The sequence below is a fragment of the Stigmatopora argus genome, chromosome 11, assembly GCF_051989625.1.
Source record: "Stigmatopora argus isolate UIUO_Sarg chromosome 11, RoL_Sarg_1.0, whole genome shotgun sequence".
NCBI lineage: Eukaryota > Metazoa > Chordata > Actinopteri > Syngnathiformes > Syngnathidae > Stigmatopora > Stigmatopora argus.
Window position 1 is genome coordinate 15,317,024 of NC_135397.1, and position 22,650 is coordinate 15,339,673.

The 22,650-nt window shown below is 41.7% G+C and overlaps 1 protein-coding gene across 2 annotated transcripts in view; it reads left to right on the plus strand.

The window, feature by feature from the left end:
• Positions 1–262: 262 nt before the first annotated feature.
• Positions 263–22,650, plus strand: part of spred2b (sprouty related EVH1 domain containing 2b) — a 39,338-nt gene continuing 16,950 nt past the window's right edge. Inside the window, exons 1-4 of one of the 2 annotated variants that reach the window (XM_077613054.1) lie at positions 263–855; positions 5,121–5,258; positions 20,776–20,968; positions 21,073–21,241. In XM_077613054.1, the coding sequence (XP_077469180.1) occupies positions 20,810–20,968; positions 21,073–21,241 (328 nt within the window). In that variant the 5' untranslated portion in view covers positions 263–855; positions 5,121–5,258; positions 20,776–20,809. The remainder of the gene's footprint in view (positions 856–5,120; positions 5,259–20,775; positions 20,969–21,072; positions 21,242–22,650) is intronic. The other variant, XM_077613053.1, reaches the window with a different exon arrangement.

The following is a 22,650-nucleotide window of genomic DNA, read 5'->3' on the forward strand; positions in this document are numbered from 1 at the left end:
TGCCCTGAGATTGGTCGGCCACCGATTCAGGGTGTCCCCCGCCTCTGGCCCGGATACAGCTGGGATTGACTCCAGAATAAAACGTTCAGAAAATGAGATGAGATGAGATCGATTTTGCACGAATCGCATTCACTCCGGAAACCCCCGGAAATGGGACAAGGGTACTCCTGAAATGGGGTCGACGGAGGTTGGCAGCTCTGTTTAGTGCACAATGTGTTAGAAAGGGGTGTGGGGTGGGGGTAGTGGTGGTTCACTAAACTGGATCCCTGCGTCACAACTTCCGCCCTGTTCCCTCTTCCTCCCTCCTCCCCCTGCATCGCTGAAGCGACTCGAGCTGCTTGCCTGTCTGCCTCGCAATCCAATATGGAGTAGCAAGGCGAAAGATGGGGCTCTAGCGGGGCCACCATACAGCGACTACGGCGCGATTTATACATTCTACCCACCATCATCGGCGCCTGGCTGTCGTGTGGAGACCATTTTGCCTGGTGAGCAAAGGTGCAAATCCGACGACCAGACAGCACCTGAGGGCGAGTCCATATTGTCCAGTAAGGCGGGGTTAGGGAAGGCTTGCGTCGGACGAACCACAACCTGCTGGCCTGCAAAAAAAAAGTTGGAGGATATCTTTGGAGGAGGGGGTCGAAATTTGCTGTCGAAAAGCAACGAGAAAGGAGGGAGGTGAAGAGAAAGGAAGAGGGGTCTCACACTACACACAAAAGACTTGAGGATATTTTGGTGAAAAATGTGGATTTGTAGCGGGAATCAACACGATGACGGGGCCAAAGAAGAACACATCAGACGAGCTACGTGACCTAAGGTGAAACGAGGAAACATGATAGAAGAAACACACCCAAACGAGTAAGTAGCCATATACAACCCCCTCCTCCAACACCCCTCCATTTTACCCCCAACCCCCTCCCCCTCCCCTCGCTCAACTTGCTCTAAATTACTTTTCTTTAAATACCTTCCGTTAATAAAACAACATGGGGCTAACAGTTGTGGCTGCGTTTGGTAGCGTGAAAATGCCGCCTTGTTTGGAGAAAATCGAAGAGGAAGAGTTTTTGAGCTGGAGGAAGCAATGCTTGGGTGATTCGGAAACATTTTGTGAAAGTATCCCCGGCCAAGAGACCCCAGGTTTTGACGACATCCCCCCGGGTGTGCCTGCGCGAATATCTCGCTACGTCAAACACATAACGCGATAAAAGACCACTGCCGTGTGATCCTATCGGTGTCCCTGTGTTATTTTGGTTTATCTCGCGTGTGTGCGTGTGCGTCTGTGTGTGCGTGGTGCCTTCAACCGAAAGGGGAAGTCTCACAGGATATGAGATATCCGATACGCCTCACCCGCCATGTCTTTCTCAATTGCGTCTCATTTGCATACCGCCATTCATAAAAAAACGCTTGTTTTGAAAACAAGTCCAGTCTTTCTCACAAAAGTCATATCTAGCCAAATTTCGCAGCTAAAATGATTGTTAAAATGCTACAGTGAGGAAACACGAGGCTTCTCTATCGGACCAACATGGAGACTTTTACGTTACGCTGGTTCGCCATTTTGGCTCTGCAATGTCGATTATTCTGATGGTGCCGAAGGCCATCGGAGGGGGTGCTTGCACGGCGGTAGCGTGACGCCGGGCTCATTCATAAAAGCCTCTAAACCTTCCTGAATCGTCTCCCCATTCATGCCCGCTGGCAGAATTCGGCTTCACCGCAGTAGCACACAGAGTGACATCGCTCCGCGCACGTTGACTTCCGCGTTCTCGTTGCGTGCATTTTTTTTTTACATATGCTTAGAGTGGGCGATAGTTATATCAAGTCTATTTGGCGATATTTACAGAAAAATTGCAAATATATTTTAAAAGCGAAAAATGTGATTACTGTTTAAATTTAACAGCAATTTTATTGTACACCATTTAAACCACTGTTAAGCCGAAAGTCCACCTTTTCCAGTATTTACATTGCAATGTAAATAGCGCAAGTCCAATGGATAACTGATACTGCTTGAAATGGAAAGAAAATTGGCTATGTAGTCTTTAATCTCAGACATGAATCAATCAGCTTTAACAGTGGTCTCCAAACTATTCCACAAAAGGCCGCAGCGGGTGCGGGTTTTCATTCCTTCCCAGAAAGAGGACACCTTTTCACCAATCTGGTGTCCTACAAGTGCAATCAGTGGATTGCAGTCAGGTGCTTCTTGTTTTCTGCAGAAATCTCATTGGTCAAAGTGTCTGTGCTGGATCGGTTGGAACAAAAACCTGCACCCACAGCGGCCTTCGAGGACCGGTTTTGGGACCCCTGTTAAAGCCAACAATTTGAAACTTGAGATATATGTTTTGCATTTAACCATCTAACAGCAAGGGAAACTCATATGCCAAAGTAGGTCACAGCCAGGTACATTCCTACCTTCTCTTAGACCAGAGGTGTCCAAACTACAGTTATCCCTCATCCATCACTTTGCCCTTTAGTGCATCACGGTATTTTCCCAAATAAAAAAAAAGTTTATAAAACTGTCAAAATTCGCACTGAAAAACGGAAGGAGAGGGCAGCGGTTGCCCACTCAACTCAAAAAAGAAAAATGAGGAAGAAGGCGGCGAGATCATTCCAGCTTTGCTTTGGATTGATGACAGCATGGTCAGAGCCATCAAATTTGGCAATCATGTTGGCGATGTCATGTGTTTGTACAAAAAAACAGCAGTCACAACTCCCCATCACCATGTTCCTTGTGCGCCCAAAACTCCTCCTGCTTGCCCCTATGACGCCTCCTGAAGATTGCATTGATGATCCAATGCCTCTCAAATCTGGTGAAAAGGCATTACCTGAATTGGGATAGAGCTCTCGATGACATGTAGTAAATCTTCATTTTCATCATGTTTACTTCACCGTTTTTGTACTGCACAGGTCTCTTTTTTTAAATCAAAATCAAGCAAAGAAGGGCTATTGTGATTGTGAGTACATTACTTGACATATTAATACATTTGTTATATATAGATTATATTTAAATATTACCCCTTCAGAGAAAAAAAAATAACGACAGAAGTCCCATTACTTCAGACACATGACAAAGGGGAATTTTAGCTACTGATATTTTTCTTGCGCTCCTGCTTGTGCCATTTTCCTGCAAACAAAAAAAGATACTTTCTAAACGTCCAATTACACAATTATTTTCTCAATACATGGAACATATCGCGGGTTCTCTCAAGCTAACAATGTTGTGTGACTTTTTATTGCTGATATACACATGTATCCCTACAACTTAAAAAAGATCAAGTTACATCCCATGGACTATCTATATTACAACACCATAATATGAGTGGATTAACAACTTTCAAAATACTCAACTAATTTTCACCTGACACTGATGCTAACTAGCATTTCACAGTACTAACAGATAGAAGGCAGTTAATAAATAACACACCATAAACCTGAATGTAGCTCGAACCAATGTTTTATCTTTGAATGTAATATATTGACGATATGCCAGATGACATTAATCCTAGATCAATCTGCATCCCACGGAAATGCGATCCATCCCCCACCCCAAACAAAAACGAACTACATTTTCACACACACCCAACAGCACTACCTTGCTATGACTGTTCTGTTCTTCCTGTTTATATTTGTTAGCATTTGATATCAAGCCTCTATTAACCCCTGCTATGTGTAGCATTTCATGGTGGACCACCGGTAATGACTGTAAAGGACAGTGCACTAAATTTACACTAATAGCCTAAGAGTACTTGAAAGCCTTGTTTGTTCATTTACTACCTACGACATTCTTAAGTTTACTTTGACGGATGTTGTCTTTGAGGAATTCCCTAAAATCCAACAGTCTGAAAACTCGAGTTTAGCCCTGTTGTTTTAATTTTAAAAAACATGGTAATACAAGAAACAGGGGATTATTGTCCTCAGAATGTGACATAACCCCCTCCTGACTTTAACTGCAAAGTGTTTGGATTCCGGTCTATTGAGTAACCAATTGGACTGACCTCATATTGATTCTGTATGAGAAAGCCCAGTTAAACCTGCCTCATAGCCACCAGGTACTCTCATAGTCACACTTGGCTAGTAAGTTAACATCTTCTTTGTAGTTGACTCGTATGGCTGTCTGGGTGCAAATTGACAGTTTTTTCATTCATTTTCAGAACCGCTTTATCCTCATTAGGCCCACGGGGGGTGCTGGAGCCTATCCCAGCTAACTCGGGGCCAGAGGCGGGGGACACCCTGAATCGATGGCCAGCCGATCCCAGGGCACGAGGAGGCGGATAACGATGGATAACCATTCACTCTCACACTCATACCTAGGGGCAATTTAGAATGTCCAATCAGCATACCCACCATGCATGTTTTTGGAATGTGGGAAGAAACCGGAGTACCCGAAGAAAACCCACACAGGCCCGGGTAGACCATGTAAATTCCACACAGGTGGACCGACCTGGATTTGAACCCAGGCCGCCAGAGCTGTGAACCTGACGCGCTAGCCACTCACCCGCTGAGCCCAAATTGACTATATCTCTCTTAAAATGCATAAACAGGATATGAGCACTGTGATCAGCTGGCCACGGATTCAGGTTGTCCCCCGCCTCTAGCCCAAAGTCAGCTGGGATAGGCTCCAGCACCCCCCCGTAACCCTTAGGAGGATAAAGCGCTTCAGAAAATGAAATGGGGAAAAAAGGATATGAGCATATAATCGCTGTTCTTAGAAAATAAAGAGTATTCAATTTGACTACAGTTTTTCATGCTGATCACAAACTATCATGCATTTACATAACCTTTGGCGTATAGCATATATTTCTCTTTAAAAAAATGGTCGTGTTCAAAACTGGTCAAATGCTATAAATATAATAGTATTTAAGTATTTAGATTTGTTTTGTTTGTAATCATGTTTGAGACCATAAATATATTTTTGTGGACCACCTGGAAAACATACCAGGGGCGGTCCATTTTCAATATGCATTTTAAGATATACTGCTCATAATTCAAACACCATGTTAGTAGCACATTCCAATCAATTCTATGAACTTAATAAACCTTGGTTTCCAGCCTTGACATCCACACCCACACAAATACACAATATCATGTGAAACAGATCCTTGTTAACAGTGTTTCCTGTGTTTTACTCATCGCAGCTTTTATATAATAGCCCAAGCTGTTTATATCTCAGAAGCAAACAATGGAGCCGGATTGTTTGTCCCTTCTCATTAAAAAGAATAACAACTAATCTCTCTGCTCATCAGCTGATGGAATGACCAAGATTGTAATAATAGGTTGGTATCAATGTATTCTCCTAGACTATGACTGTAATTAGTTGAGGTTTTTTTTATGTAGTCTGGCTAATGTGATGTTTAGCTGGAATAAACCTTGTTAGCTCCACCTTGATGTACACGTATCATGCGCTCTGTTTTTGAGCCTGATATAACTCCTTCGTTTGAGATTCTGTACAAGCCGAGGCAAATAATGTTTTTCATTATGTGGCGCTTATTTCAGCAATCATATAGCATAGTCCATTAGTAGAACAAATGCACAATCACTGGGTTATTAAAGGGCAAATAACTGACTCTTATGTCCTTAAGCGCCAACGTGAGACCAAAAATGCTTCTTCTGATGGCTTTGTAAACAGAGTTAAGTTCTCACACGTGGAGGGCCCAGTTTTCAATTAAGACTACAAAGATCTTGCAAGAAATATTTTGTTTACATTTTTTTTAACACATTGCACACAGAATTTGAGCGACACTTATCCATTTCCAAACAAATGCTGTTGGATTGATATAATTAGCTCCTACAGGATAAGAGGATAATGAAGTATTATGGTGGGCTTTTGCTTGACCTTGTAAGAGGTTTAGAAGAAATCAGTTTACAGTGTTACCTCTACTTACGAATGCCTCTAGGTGCAAAATTTTCATGTTACGAAATTTTGTATATGCAAATGAGTGACGAGAGATATGAAAAAGATCCAAGTTACAAAATCCCCCAAAAAGTACATGTATTTCCTTATCCGTTATTTTATTTTGAAAATATTGTCGCGGATGCATTGATTCTCACTTTAGAACATTGCTACCCTCTACTGGGCTCTCATTCTATCTCATATTATGACAATAAAAGCATTCAAATAAATTAAATCGGTTGTCTCACAACAACCACTATCCATTTAAGGATTCTTTCTTACATACCTGTCCACCTCGACTAAATGCTCCCCTTATTAATGATTGCAATTCCTCTTGTTAAGCGATTAAAAACCGTACAAATGCAATGCGGCACATCTTTTCACACACACAGGGCAGAGGTAAAAGTCTAAAATGTAGTACAAAGTGGACGGCTTTTGGGCCTGGTAGAACGGGCTCTTGCCGGCATCTGGTGAACAAACATGGTTATTACGTCTCCCATAGCGGCCTCGGAGGGAACTATTTCAGCGGTGCAAGGCACATTTTCATATGCTTTATTTATTTTAAGACATTAATAAATCATTTCCATTTAATTTGATCTCGTTTTTGTGTTTCCTCACATCTTTCACACAAAATAGGGACACTTGGACCAATTTTAAAGGGCTTAGTTGATAGTTGTGTGAGGACCGTGGAACGAATTAGATAATTTGCACATAAAGTACACCTACTTACGAAATTTTCAAGTTACAAAAAAAGTGATGGTATCAATTATTTTTATAAGTAGAGGTACGGCTGTATTTTCCCCCTCGAATTTTCTGGATCCGTCATCGACGTTAAAAATTATCTCTTTCTGTCAGTGGTTCTGAAAATGGGGACAGTTAAGGTTGGCTACCAACTGAGCTACGGGGTAAATCAATGATAATAATGCTGGTTCATTTTTTTTATTCCTAGTGGTTTCCATTCGCTTGGTTTCTTCGCAAAAGGATATTGTTGCCGTTTTCCAAATGTTCGCTTCTTCTTACGTAATATAATGCATAGTAGATTAATTTATGCCTTAAATTCCTGCTGCATGGGCATACTTATTGCCCGCCTTTAGCATATCTAGCATTGTCACTTTTACGGTCACTGTCATCATGTCAAATTTTTTTTCCTGGGCTCATGCCTTAGATGGCCCAGGGGTGATTAGTGACTAGTAAATGACGGCTGCTGTGAATCGGTTGACAAAATAACTATATATCCCAGCATTCACTGCGCACTACTTCTATGGGGGAAATAGAGTCGGGGGCTGCTTGTCGTAGTTGCAAGAGCTGTTGCGGCTCAATATTGATCCATATATAATATATAGTTCGCTGTCTAGCTTTGAATGCTCTGTTGACGCCAATCTAGCGGCTGGTGTTCTTTTGTCAATCCACCCAGAATGACGGCGAGCACCGAATTGGTGTGCTCCACGTCATACTGGGTGTATTGTCAAAAGAACTACATATCCCAGCATGAACCGCGCATGGGGGAAAATTAAGTCGCAGTCTGCTTACCGTAGTTGCGAGACCTGTAGAGGATGATGTACCCTATCGACTGATTTTTTTTCATTTTATTGTGATAACAATTTTAATATTCTTCCATATATACAGTGGGGCAAATAAGTATTTAGTCATCCACCAATTGTGTAAGTTATCCTACTTGAAAAGATTAGAGAGGCCTGTAATTATCAATATGGGTAAACCTCAACCATGAGAGACAGAATGTGGAAAAAAAACTGAAAATTGCATTGTTTGATCTTTAAAGAATTTCTTTGCAAATCATGGTGGAAAATAAGTATTTGGTCAATACCAAAAGTTCATCTCAATACTTTATGTACCCTTTGGTGGCAATAACGGAGGCCATACGTTTTCTGTAACTCTTCACAAGCTTTTCACACACTGTTGCTGGTATTTTGGGCCATTCCTCCATGCAGATCTCCTCTAGAGCAGTGATGTTTTGGGGCTGTCGTTGGGCAACACGAACTTTCAACTCCCTCCACAGATTTTCTATGGGGTTGAGATCTGGAGACTGGCTAGGCCACTCCAGGACCTTGAAATGCCTCTTACAAAGCCACTCCTTTGTTGCCCTGGCTGTGTGTTTGGGATCACTGTCATGCTGAAAGACCCAGCCACGTCTCATCTTCAATGTCTTTCCTGATGGAAGGAGATTTTCACTCAAAATCTCTCGATACATGGCCCCATTCATTCTTTCCTTTACACAGATCAGTCGTCCTGGTCCCTTTGCAGAAAAACATCCCCAAAGCATGATGTTTCCACCCTCATGCTTCACAGTGGGTATGGTGTTCTTCGGATGCAATTAAGTATTCTTTCTCCTCCAAACACAAGAACCTGTGTTTCTACCAAAAAAGTTCTATTTTGGTTTCTTCTGACCATAACACATTCTTCCAGTCCTCTTCTAGATCATCCAAATGCTCTCTAGCGAACCGCAGACGGGCCTGGATGTGTACTGGCTTCAGCAGGGGGACACATCTGGCAGTGCAGGATTTGAGTCCCTGGTGGCGCATTGTGTTACTGATAGTAGCCTTTGTTACAGTGGTCCCAGCTCTCTGTAGGTCATTCACTAGGTCCCCCGTGTGGTTCTGGGATTTTTGCTCACCATTCTTGTTATCATTTTGACGCCACAGGGTGAGATTCAGTCTTCCCAGCCTGGTGCAGGTCTACAATTTGGTCTCTGGTGTCCTTCGACAGCTATTTGGTCTTGGCCATAATGGAGTTTGAAGTGTGAGAGACTGAGGTTGTGGACAGGTGTCTTTTATACCGACAATGAGTTAAAACAGATGCTATCAATACAGGTAACGAGTGGAGACCTCGTTAGAAGAAGTTAGACCTCTTTGACAGCCAGAAATCTTGCTTGTTTGTAGGTGACCAAATACTTATTTTCCACTCTAATTGTGTGATTTTCTGGGGGGTTTTCTTCCACATTCTGTCTATCATGGTTGAGGTTTACCCATGTTGACAATTACAGGCCTTTCTTATCTTTTCAAGTAGGAGAACTTGTACAATTGGTGGTTGACTAAATACTTATTTGCCCCACTGTAAGGCGCACTGGATTATAAGGCACATATCAGCTTTTGGAGGCTTTTAGGTACGCCTTATAATGCGGAAAATATGGTATTTATACATTATCCTATTCATCTGTAACAAAAGGCTATTTTTCTCCAAATAATATATCCGATTGTTTTTAGAGTAAATGAGAACATTATGAGAATATATTTTAAGTTTTTAAAATATGATTTCCTTCCATCATTAAACTGACTTATAACATCATATTACAACTGTCTCAGAAAAATGTGTTTTTTTGTAAACAGATCAAAATTTATTTAGATAACTTGGTTAGATAGCTAGTTCTATTTTTTTCCACAAACAAATGATACATTTTAGAGTTGAAAATAGATATTTAGAGTGAAATGTAGCAATAATAGAAAAAAAAAATTGGGGGAACCATGTTCTACATTTTAAGGCAGTTACCAAGGGAATCGTTAACCATGTCAAATGCTAATGCAACTGATTGACTGACTGAGCGACCTTTCCGCTTGGACATGAGTGTTCCAAATAAAGGCGTCTGATTGGCAGGAAGCCGATCGCAACATCCCCCATTGAGGCAACAATGTCAATATTTGGGATGAACTCTATTACCTCACATTTGCTGTGGGAATAGGGAAGTTTTTGATTTGAATTTTCTCTTTGCTAACTCTAAGTAGGTAGTGCCGCAATGCATTACAAAACGTCAACATTTTCAAACTTTGCTCTCACAACGGCGTGAAACACTCAAGTTCAGCAACTAGGGAGTGATGTGATGACTTCCTGCTAGGCGTGTTAGAATAAAGATCCAAACTTTTGTCTTACAAAAGAAAGACCCAGGAGTGTTTGGAAAAAGTTGCTCCAGTTTTAAAATAGACCAGTTTATATGGACATTCAATTGTAAACTGTCACTATTGCCTTTCCATTTTTATTTTATTAATGTGATTGAAGCTAAAAGCTTATTTGCCTTGTTCGCCACACTATTTCATGATCATTTTATTTGTCATTTTTTGTGGATGAAATCTTGTGGATGAAATCTGATGATAAATTTAATCTAACCTAACACTAAACGTAATTTTAATTTTGTTTGACATTTTGATACCTTTCTTCTCCCGGGTTGGCTCTATTTGCACCGCCTCCACACTGACTTTTAATCAATATCGAGAGTTATTTGATTTTGTATTCCCTTCAAAATATTCCCAGAATGATGCACACAAATGTCCTCACAATAGGATAACGCACGACCACTTGCCAACGAGAAGTAGTCTTGTATTAGCGATCGCTCCGCCAACGAGAGCTAACGGGCTAACGGGGAAAAACACTGAAAAAATGCAACGCTCCGCCCAGTGCTCACAGAGACATTACAAAGAGGGAGTTGCGACCACAAAGACATTACACGAGGGAGTTGCGGGGAGAGAAACAGTGCCCATGATGTTCTTATGAGCAGCCTCTCGCGTCCGCTGTCTGCTCGTATATCAAAATTTGTCTCGTATCGCAAGATAAATATCTGCTCAAAATGTTAGTCGTAACTCAAATTGCTCGTATGTTGGGGTACTCGTATGTCGAGGTACCACTGTATATGAGTACTCTGTCAGTCTGAGGTAGCTGAAGCTGGTTTGATGTTTGGTATTTGCTTAATTTTCAGAGCAGAAGTTTCTAGAAAAACTTAAGGGTACGTATAAAAACGCAAGGGTCTTTCTACCAGAGGTGAAAGTTTGGCCCCAATATGCAACATTTTACCAGCTCCTGCTGATGGCGACAGTCGGTATACAATAAAACCTCGATCATCGTGGTTAATGGGGGGTTAGGCTCCAGCAACCCCCGCAACCCTTTCAAGGATGGGCGATATGGAAGATGAATGATTGAATAAAAAAAATTAAAAAACATTTCCCCAGAAAAAAATCCGCGATGTAGTGAAGCAGCGAGAACTGAGGCGCGACGTAGCGAGGTGTCACTGTATGCTTACAGTTGCCCCATCCACGTTCCCACACATTGACTGCCTAGAGAGCACATACCCCCAAAATTTGGGCTTCACAAACGCTGAGAAAAACATGACCGCTGTCACAGCAACGGCCTGTACAGTAAAGAGCAATGGGAGCAGGCAAACACTCTGGGTAACATCCACTGCGCTTATGTCTAGTTTTTCTTTACTGTCTATGGATACAATCCTTTGTGCATCTGTGAGCAAATGTGTGCTTGCGTTGATTCTTACAAGGAGCGGCACTTTTCGGCTCTTTTCACAGTCACCGCCTTCATTACATAGGACGAGCCTTTTTTTATTATCACAATCAGTCACACAGGAATTCGGTGCCCATCATGGCTGGTTCTGTTAGGCTACTCGCATTGCTGTACAGTATACACAAGGTTACACAAAATATTAGAATGAGAATATATTACGTAGAAAAGAAAAGTTTTGTAGCATGCAAAATTGGTCACTTTATACTGAATGATTTTATGATTCAAGAGAAGGTGATTGTAATTTTATTGTGTTTAAATTTCTTGGCAAATTAGCGCATGCTAATTGCTCATTTAACATAAATGAGCAATTACCTCAACAAAAGTTGCTTTTGACTTAAGACCTGAATAATGAGTCCTTGGTCTTAGGTTGAACATATTTTACTTGACTAGTTTGAGCAAATATGAATTTTTTTACTTGGAACTTTTGAACAACTCAAATGCTATATTTCAGCATGGACAGATAGCAAATGCTTGAAGTTAGCAATAAACTGTTCAGTGGCAAACATGTCTATGGAATTTAAAGTAATAAGCAAAACGCTGAAATGTTATAGTAGCCTGTGGGAACAGGATAGCATTAAAACAGATTCCTGAAAACTTGAGAAGGTGCAGACTTTGTTAACCCATTCACTGCCAAGAACCTGCATCAATATCAATGGACGCTAATGACTTATCATTTGAAAAGTAATGGTATAAATGTGGCAGTCCGGTGGACGAGTGGTTAGCGCATCGACCGCACAGTTCTGGGGTCAGGGGTTCGATCCCAGGTCGGTTCTCACTATGTGGAGTTGTCATGTTCTCCCCGGTCTTGTGTGGGTTTTCTCCAGGTACTCCAGTTTACTCCCACATTCCAATAACACTCTAAATTGCCCATAGTTATGTGTGTGAGCGTGAATGGTTGTCTGTCTCCTTGTGGCCTGTAATTGGCAGGCCATCGATTCAAGGTCTCCCCGCCTGGTGCCCGTAGTTAGCTGGGATAGGCTCCAGCACCCCCCTCAAACCTTGTGAGGATGAGCCCTTCAGAAATAAATAAATGAATGAATGGGATAAATGTAAGCTAACTCTTTACCAAATGGTATCTATCAACAGTGAACTGTTTCAACAAACAAGTGTGTCTGTGGTGTACTGCAATAGACATTCAGCGGTGGAAGCAAGTTGACCTTCCACCTGACGACAGGAAGGCTGATTTAATTTGAAGATGTGATTCATGAATTGGCATTCATCTTATCAGCTCGGTTGATGGTGAGTTGCACGTGGTCTAACTTTGCTGTGCAAACACATATAATTAACAACAAAACAAATAACAGAAATTTGTGAACAAATGGCAAGTAAAATTAGCAAAGGTTGGACTTTTTTCTTTAACTCTTAAAAAATGAAATTGTTACTTAGTAAGGTCTGGTGACATAAAATACTACATTTCTTCCACTTTTCCCATTGTGTAAAAATTCAGCCATTACATAGCTTCCAACTTTCAAAACAAATGACTGGAAATACGAAGAGGAAGAAAAATCACTGGAAAGAGTTTCTTTTGACGCCACATTTCGACAGACGTGCATGAAACAAATCGAACAAATGATCAAAAATTTGACATTTACACTTTACAAAGCAGTGTGTTACTTAAAATTTGTGTAATGTCATTAGGGCAACAGTTGGATCCCTGAATACAGTAACTATAGATTGAAATTATTCTTGTGCGAAAAACTGACCTTAAAGTTGTTGATTTTGACTTTGAACAAGCCCAGAAAGAGCTGTTCACAATTGTCTTGCCCGAATTAGCTCCCTAGCCCCCACAATAGTTTGCGCGCATCTTTGTTCTGTATGTTTGACTCTATATTCATTGAAAACATGCTGCTGTGTGTATCAAGGTAGCATTTGTGGCTCTACCCACCACAGATTACAGGGCCTTTCAGCAGACAGGGGCTGTAAACACAGGTCACAAGACTAGACCCAAATATGACGTTTTCACATCTCCAAAAGCACTGATAACCACTACTGTGTATCTTGGAGCATGTGTGCTTATAGAGAGGTCTGGATTTTTGCTTTATTACTACTTTTGGGTGGCCTGCGTGGGGGACAACCTGTTGCACATGTGTTTTAAAGTCTACCAGAAGTTGGCAGTGTGATTCACCTAAACAGCCATGATGTCCATTGAAAATGAGCAGTATTTTCTTTCCAACGGCTAAGTTACCCAATGCGGAGTAACATGCAGACTTTGGCTATAACAGTGGTTCTTAACCTGGGTTCGATCGAACCCCAGGAGTTTGGTGAGTCGGTCTCAGGGGTTCAGTGGAGCCTCTGCCGCGGAGGTCAAGACACATCGACTCATCATGTGTATTGATGATAACATACCCCACTTGACCATCACTGGCTGCAGGTGATCACGTGACATTGCTTGGCCAATCAGTGCTCCGAGGAATTTGTATATCTTGAGTTTGAAAAAAAAAATCATATTTTATTTTACACTAAAGTAGGGTTCGGTGAATGTGCATATGAAACTGGTGAGCCACTGGGCTATAAGGAGTCAGGGCCTTTAGCTAATCCCAAGGCAGGAAATCAACAACCTTAATGTTGCTTTTTTCTGATAATTTTCCTTCAAATACCTAAAAATCAGTTTGAAAATAAGTGCTGAAACATCGGTTCAACCTAAGAACAAGTGTATTCTGAGTTATAGTAGAAACTCCTTTAGTCAGTGTTTTTGTTTTAAGCAAGTTCAAAACACGCATATTGTTGTCTTCATGAGCCAAAGCCCAGTATCGTCACTGCTGTCTGGTTCGTCCGTAGAACTATATAGGTCAAACATTTTTCTGTTTTATCAAGTATCAATACCACATTTCCAGAATCGCACCATAGGTTCTGGAGCTGCATGTGGCTCTTTAGCGATGCCCTAGTGGCTCCCTGGAGCTTTTTCAAAAATGTTTGAAAATCGGGGAGAGAAATATAGTTATTATTTTAATATGGTTTCTGTAGGAAATATTTAATGTCAAAATTTCTGTCAGCGAAGATTTGCGTCATAGCCTGCGACACACATTTCTATGAGCAGGGTGGGATGCTAGGCAGATCGCTGTTGTAAACAAACTGGCGACTGTGTGATGGGCCATGGATCCCGAGGGGAAAAGAGAAAAATAACAGAGGATTCAACGTTTCTTTGACCGAATCATTTGCATTCACAGCCAATGTGGAAGGAACGCTTGAACATTCGCTTTGTAGCGAGAAGTTGTCAAATAACAAAAAGACTGTTAAAAGACATTAAGGTAAGGCATGCTAGATTTGCAGCCGAGTACCCAGTTGGAAATGAGAGAAAAGTGGGATTGCATTACTTCTGGAAAAATTAGAGGAGCGCCTGAATAGATTTAAGAAGTGGATTCAATCTCCAAACTACACTACTGCTGCAAGCTTTCTTGCAACCCGAGAGATAATAAATCATGAAAACCGTTCACAGATGGCGCAGGGGCATGTTATGCACGTTGCATTTTGTCTTTGTTTTGTCGAATCCTCAAAATCAAATTTCTTTAATTTTATCAAAGCAATGAAGCATAATTCATTAATATTGTAATGAAATTAAACTTAAGGTGCCATCGTGCAGAGCAGTTACGGGTATCTCGTTCTCTACAGAATGAGCTGCAGGGACAATAAGCATTTAATCATGATTGCTCATGATGTGTTTCTAACCAACTTACTCATTTTGATAGTAGGCTAATATACAGTAATACCTCGACATACGACCAATTTGAGATATGAGTAAAATTTCGAGCAAATATTTATCTTGAGATACGAGACATTTGATATACGAGCATACAGCAGACGCGAGAGGCTGCTCATAAGAACATCATGGGCACTGTCTCTCTCCCCGCACCTCCCTCGTGTGATGTCTCTACGAGCACTGGGCGGAGCGTTGCCCCTTAGTCAGTGCAGAATGGCGGAGCTTGATTGCTAATACGAGAGGAGCATACTACTTCTCGTTAGCAAGTGGTCGTGCGTTATCCTATTGTGAGGACATTTGTGTGCATCATTTTCGGAATATTTTGAAGAGAAGACAAAAGCAAACAACCCTCGAAAGGTTCCTTTTAGCTGAATCTGAAAGTCAGGGTGGAGGCGGGGCAAATAGAGCCAACCCGGGAAAAGAAAGGTATAAAAATGTAAAACTAAATTCGAATTAAGTTTAGTGTAAGGTTAGATTAAATTTATTTTTGAATTCTGTATCGTAATTCAGGTTCATTTAAATTTGTTTTGCCGTGCAAAAAGTCTCGCTCTCTCTCTGTCTCTCTTCACTCTGTGAAATCCATCTAATTTTTGTACTATTAAACATCATAACCACTAGTTATTTGTTACTCTGTTAATAGATGGCGAATTTAAACAAATAAAAAATGTTTTTTCAGTTCAATATCCTGTTCTTGGTGTTTTTTTCAGAGGGTTCTAACGAATTATTTTGTTTTTAGTTTATTTCTATAGGAAACGTTCATTTGAGATACGAGTAAATCGACATACGAGCTCAGTCCCGGAACGCATTAGGCTCGTATCTCGAGGAACCACTGTAGGTAGATACATAAGGCATGCTTTGCCTTCACTATACTTTTTGTATAAGGCTTTTAAATTTGTTGCGGCTCCAGACAAATTTGTTTTTTTCGTTCAATATGGCTCTTGCAACATTTGAGGCTGCCGACCCCTGCACTAAACCATTGTTTCCAAACTCCATTCAGTGAGAACCGAGGATGTGCGTCCTCATGGGGTGGAGTCTTTAAAGTATTCGGCCCACTCACTCACAACATCACAAGTTGAGGCCAGTAGCACCCCATTCCCACTGTACACAGTGTCGGTGGTACACTGCTCCCCGACGCCGAATGATGGACCAGAATTTCTTCGAAGCAATCTAGATGTCATTCTCCATGGCCTCGCAAAACTCCCATTTCCAAGTTTTTTCCTCAGTCTCCAGAGTACCCACCGTTTTTGAAGTCCTTGGAAGGGATCCTGGAGAGTGCTCCTTCGGGGGACATGAATGCTCACATGGGCAATGACAGTGAGACCTGAAGTGGAGTGATTGGGAAGAACGGGCCCCCTGATCGAAACCCGAGTGGTGTTCTATTGTGTGATTTCTGAGCTCATCATGGATTGACAATAATGAACTCCATGTTCAAGTATAAGGGTGTCCATATGTGCTCGTGGCACCAGGACACCCTAAGCCATCAACACAGTTGCATAGTGGGGATGGGGGGCTGCTGACCTCGAATCAGGATGTTGTGAATCGGTGGGCCGAATACTTAGAAGACCTCTTCAACTCCAACGACACACCTTCCCATGAGGAAGCAGAGCCGGGGGACTCTGGAGCGGACTTTTATCTCTGAGGTTGAAGTCACCGAGGTGGTTAAAAAGCTCCTTGGTGGCAAGGGCCTGGGGGTGGATGAGATCCGCCCGGTGTTTCTAAAGGCTCTGGATGTTGTTGGGCTGTCTTGGTTGACATATCTCTGCAACATGGCGTGGACATCGGGGTCAGTCCCTCAGAATTTGCAGACTGGGGTGGTTCTCCTTTTTAAAAAGGGGGACCGGAGGGTGTGTTCCAATTATCGGGGAATCACACTCCTCAGCCTCCTCGGGAAGGTCTCTTCTGGGGTACTGGAGAGGAGGCTCCGTCGGGAGTTCAAATCTCGGATTCATGAGGAGCAGGGTGGTTTTCGTCCTGGCCGTGGAACAGTGGATCAGCTCTACACCCTTAGCAGGGTCCCCGGGGGTCCTCCGTATTGCATCCCTGCTTTTTGCAAATGTGGTTCTGTTGGCTTCATCAAGCCGCGATCTCCAACTCTCGCTGGAACGATTCGCAACGGAGTATGAAGCGAGATGAGAATCAGTACCTCCAAATCTGAGACCATGGTCCTTAGTTGGAGAAGGGTGGCATGCCCTTCAGGTCCTTCCCCAGGTGGAGGAGTTTAAGTATTTTGGGTTCTTGTTCTCTGCTGCCCCCGCGACCCGACTTCGGATAAAGCGGGAGAAGATGAGAGACTACCCGAGCCGCGCTCTGTGTCGCTTAATGATGCCTTTTTTATCTCCTCATTTTATGGTAGTTTAAATAACATCCCTATTTTGTTTAGTGGATTGTAGTATCCAGGAAATGTGCATATTAAAGAGATTGTCATATCCTTGCTAAAATGGAAAACCTAGTGACAAATATACTGGTAGCGGCAGGCCGAAAAGCAGTGATGACATTGGGAATTGGCTTGTTAAAACAACAATGCAGGTTTTAAACACGCCAAAAACACAAACTGGCAAAAATAAGAACAAAAGGGTTTCATCCTATAACTCAGAGATTCATCTCCCTTGTCCTCAGCTTGTGCCCATGTTTTCAGCACTTATTTTCGAACAGATTAAATGTTTTTTTAAATCATCTAAATAATGTGAATAGAAAAAAAATGATGTGATTTGGGGATAGCAAATAATTTCCCCTTTAACAATGATATTACAAGTTTGGCTTTGACATACTATGAAGACCCGAATAATCGTATGCCTACGATTATTTTTTCAACTCAAATTTTCGCATGCCTACGATTCTTATTCGGGTGCCTACGATTATTAATTTTTGCCTCAATTAAGTCCGTGCAGCAGCAACATTGTTCTATGTCATTAACTTTCTACGTGTAAAGCACACGTGCTGTTTTTACTAACGTACTAGTACTAGTAAGAACGTGCAATTGCCACTGGTAGAGTTGCAATATACATAATTACAATGTCATACCTGTCAACCTGGGCCAATTCCTCCCCGTATTAATGATTGGAATTCCCCGTATTAAGCAATAGAAAACCGTACAAATGCAACGCGGCACATATTTACTCACATAGGGTGCACGTAAAAGTGTTATGGTCGCGCCGCGTTGTCGTGACGCGACCGTGAATGTATTCGGACCCAAGCGCTATGACTCGTAGCTGCTTAAATAACGAAACAGGAAATGATTTAATCATTTCCTGTTTCGTGTGAAAGGGGAATGCGTGTGCGCATATCATGCTTAAAGCATGACAATATTAGCAGTTGACGATGACGTTTTCGTCTGCTACCAGTGACCGAGACGATCCGGATTAGAGCCGAAATGCGTAAAACGAGATCCGTTTTACAAAAAACATGCATCGAATCTGTTTAGACACTTATCTCGTGCCTACTAATATTCCGGTGCCTACTATTATTAATTCATTTGGAATTTTCCACTCCCTACAATTCTTCCAGTGCCTACTATTATTCGGGTCTTCATAGTACCCTTCGTAATGACAGATTTTAGCATCAGGGGAATGCTACTGTATATTTCAATGGAAGAGAATGGAAATAAACGTGTGTGTGTGCGGGCGAGCAAGAAAGGGACTCAAGGGGATGTGGAGGAGAGAGTGACGGTGTTATATAATTACTTTATAGACAGTGCAGCGGATTTGACGCATCTATGCACACCGTGTACAGGTGGCGAAACCGGTAGAGTGGCGCCCTCCCACACACGCACATTCATAAAAGTGACTGAATGACAGGTTGGCTGACGGCGTGACAACAGACAAACAGTGGAGCACCGATCCACCCACCGCTTTGTATGTTCATTTTAAAAAGACGCGCACACACACACACACGTACGTCTCCTTCCTGTTGTTGTCAGATCAGTGCACGGAGTTCATTGTGCCCCTGTGGAGGGTGGCGACTGTCATGTTGGAACATGACCACTCTTTTGTCTCATAGCGGTGAATACTAGACTAAACTTTTGCAGGTTCTTTCGTCGAGAAGTCAAATAACTGGTTATTCTTTTGCCGTTTACATTGGAATTGCAAACAAAGAATTTTGGTTGAGTTCCATTTTGGGCCTTTTCACTTGAAAATCTTTCCGTCCGAAAATAATATCAAGTCAATTATTTGCAGAATATATGATTGAGATCGCTATGAGCAGTACAGTAATTCATCGAATATCGCGGTTAATGTATACCAGACATGGCCGCAATAAACGAAAAACCACGGAGTAGGGTCACCCCTACTTAAAAAGTTAAAAAAAAAAAAAAAAAAAAATTGCTTCAGTGCTGAGTTCTAGTAGCAAGGGGGGCATGGGGGTGGCTTCCGCTTGCGAGTTTCAGCGGGATTTTCACATCTTTATGAATTTAAAAAAAATAAAAAATTACCCCAGAAAAAAATGTGATGTAGTGAAACCGCGAAAGTTGAAGCCGCGATATTCGAGGGATTACTGTACATGTTTTCGCGCCTTTATAGAAATACAGTGGTACCTCGACATACGAGCACCCCGACTACGAGCATTTCGAGATACGAGTAAAATTTTGAGCAAATAATGATCTCTAGATACGAGAAAAATTTCGAGAAACGAGAAAGCCAGGTGGCCAAGACATGAGAGGCTGTTTATGATTTTAGCGTCTTTTTTCCCAGCAGTCACTGCGCACCGGAACCCGGAAATAAGCTGCTTCCGGTAGCCAGCGCTATCGCCAGCCGCTCGGCGCCCCCGCGAGCGCTCCCGCTCGGCGCCGCTTGGTGGCGCTCGGCGCTCACAAAGGGCGCTCTGCATTATAAGGCGCCCTGTCTATTTTGGAGATTTTTTTTTACTTTTATGCGCGCCTTATAGGCGTGAAAATACGGTAATTGAATTTTGTTATCACGGAAGAGCTGCTTTATATCAGTAGCTCTTTGGTATGGCTAAGAAAAACAAAACCATCACATTCATTGGTCATACCATGCCATGGATGAGTAAACCCTATTTTTTTTAAATGATGCCTTTTAATAAGAACTAGTCCAAAGAAAGATTTGTTTTATTCATACATTGAGACCACTCATCTCCAAGCCCCTAAAATCCTTAATTGGTGCCACACAATTTTAACCGCTATATTTAAAGTAGTGGTATGTTCCGCTCATGAAATTTTCCAACAAGTTGCTCCAGTTTCACTGATGGCTCATTGTTGCGGAGATTCATGTGTAGCTCTCTTTTTATGCTTCTATATCCTCCTTTTGTTTTTATTGTTTTTGTCCACTTTTTCGCTAGTAGCCGAAAAATGTTGAGATATTGGAATGTGTAGTTCTTTTGACGTGCCAAGGGAAATCAAGATAGTGTTGGCCCATGAAAATAAAACTACAACATGAATGCTTCTTTCCTCTATATTTTTTAACACGGGGGGGCGTTACAAATCATCACTTATTAATGTAGTCCCAATCACAAGATTGATAAAGTTTGGGACTCCCATTATGCGGGAATTCCTGAACTAGTTCATGCTCTCGTTGAAATTTCGGCGAATATAACATTTAAATGAATTACCACAAAATAACAAAAGTTACTTTTGAGAATAATACAATTCGATGAAAATAATGTTCAAATTTTTAAAGTAGTTGCTTTTGGGGAATACTATAGCATTGACAACTTTGGATTTTAATTTTGTTTCTATGTTTGTGACTATTGTAGAGATAAAAGACAAACAATTGTGCTCACTGAAATACCAAATTTGTGTTGTTGTTCAAGGAAACACTGAATTTTGGTAACCGCTAGTATTTGTGAAGCACAAGCACTGCATTTGTTTGTCATTTGTTCCACTGGGTTTCCTGCAGGAGAAACTTTCACAATGTTTGAGCCGTAGGTCTTAACAATTTTACCTTTCATGTTGCAGTGACAGCTACATTGTGCGTGTGAAAGCAGTGGTGATGACGCGGGACGACTCGAGTGGAGGCTGGCTGGCCCAGGATGGCGGTGCACTCAGCAGGGTCGGGGTGTGTTGCCTGCGACCACTCGAACTACCCCCGCTGCCACTCTTGAGCAACTCCAAATTCCTCATTCGAGGCGAGCGGATACGGGACAAACAGGTGAAGAAAGTTTCTAATGATTGTCCAGGAAGCTTCAAGATATGGAAAATATTGCCAAAATACTCCCCATTTGAAGAGGCGTGACTGGCATATTTGTTTGGTAGGTGATCATGGACTGTCCGCTGAGGAAGGACTTGGTGTATACTATTGCCACACCCACTTTTCACCACTGGAAGGTGGAGGACCGTAGATGTGGCCTGTCTTTCCAGAGTCCCTCTGATGCCAGGGCATTCGACAGGGGCGTGCGGAAGGCCATCGAAGACTTGGCAGAAGGTGTGTTGCACTTTTACTGGTTATTCCCTTGGCTATTAAACTGACGATCAAAAAGTCACGATTGTTTACCAACAAACACGTTTTTCTTTCTATACAGTGGTACCTCGACATACGAGGGCCCCGACATACGAGCAATTTGAGATACGAGTAAAATTTTGAGCAAATAATAATCGGACATAGGCCCTGTCGTCATCATCAACAACAAAAAGCCTACTTGTCATCACACCCAGAAACTGCGTATGGCGTGGTAAATATTTATCTTGAGATACGAGACAAATTTTGATATGCATATACATGTACACGTAAACGTACACGTATATCAGCGGCGGTCCGTGCATTTCATAGTGACGCCTTCAACAAAAACTATTTTATGGCTATAAAACCTCTACTGCAGCTACGGCTGCGACACATAAAAAATAATCAATAATAACCTCATACAATGGAAATATTATTTAGGAATATAGCCATATTTTACTCACCAAAGATCCTTTTTAACTGTACACAATATCCATCCTCCTTTCTTTCTTCCTTCTTTTCTATCGCCGTCGAAGCTAATGCTGAAAGTCGAGCCTGTCCTGTCGTATTTCTGGCATACGTTTTTATTCGATTTAGTGCTGAAAATGTTCGTTTCCAGTTGTGACAGGCTTGTTTGCTTTGGAGTTGTCTGACCTTTCTTAATGATGTCCAGATTTTTTTTCTTGAAAAGCCCATCTTGAAAATGGCTTTAAATCAACACAACATTAAATTTGCTTGTGCAGCTCGCTCCAGATACATATATACATACAGACGCTCCCCTACTTACGAACGAGTTAGAGTCCGAGCGATTGTTCATAAGCTGAATTTGTTTCGAAGTTGCTCAGTGCTATATTTTGTATTATAATTTATGTTTAAGGCCTATATAAGTATATTGAAGGTTTATATAAGTGCATTTGTATGTTTAAGGCTTGTATAAGTAACACGCATTGGTTTGTACTGAAAAAAACATTTAATAACATGGAGAGAATACATACAGTACTGTATACATACATTAGAGAGAGAGAGAGAGAGAGAGAGAGAGAGAGAGAGAGAGAGATTTACTAGAAATTGGCCGAAAGAAGCTATCTAATGACGATTGCAGTTTTCTTGTTTTCATCATATATGATGCGGTAGCACTGTATGGCACCATTCAATTGATTTGCAAACTTTCTGCAACGTTCAATATTTGGGTCCTGCTGCTCGATCTTTATGTTTATAAATGGTACTGACGGTCGAACGATTCAAATTGTATTCTCGTGCAACGCTCACCACTTTCTCACGCGCATCAAGCTTCGTTATTATTGCCACTCGTTTCAAATGAAATGGCTTGCCTCTTCCTTGCACCTCCCTCACTAGAAGCCTTTCGCTTTTCACCAACCATATTGAATAATGGA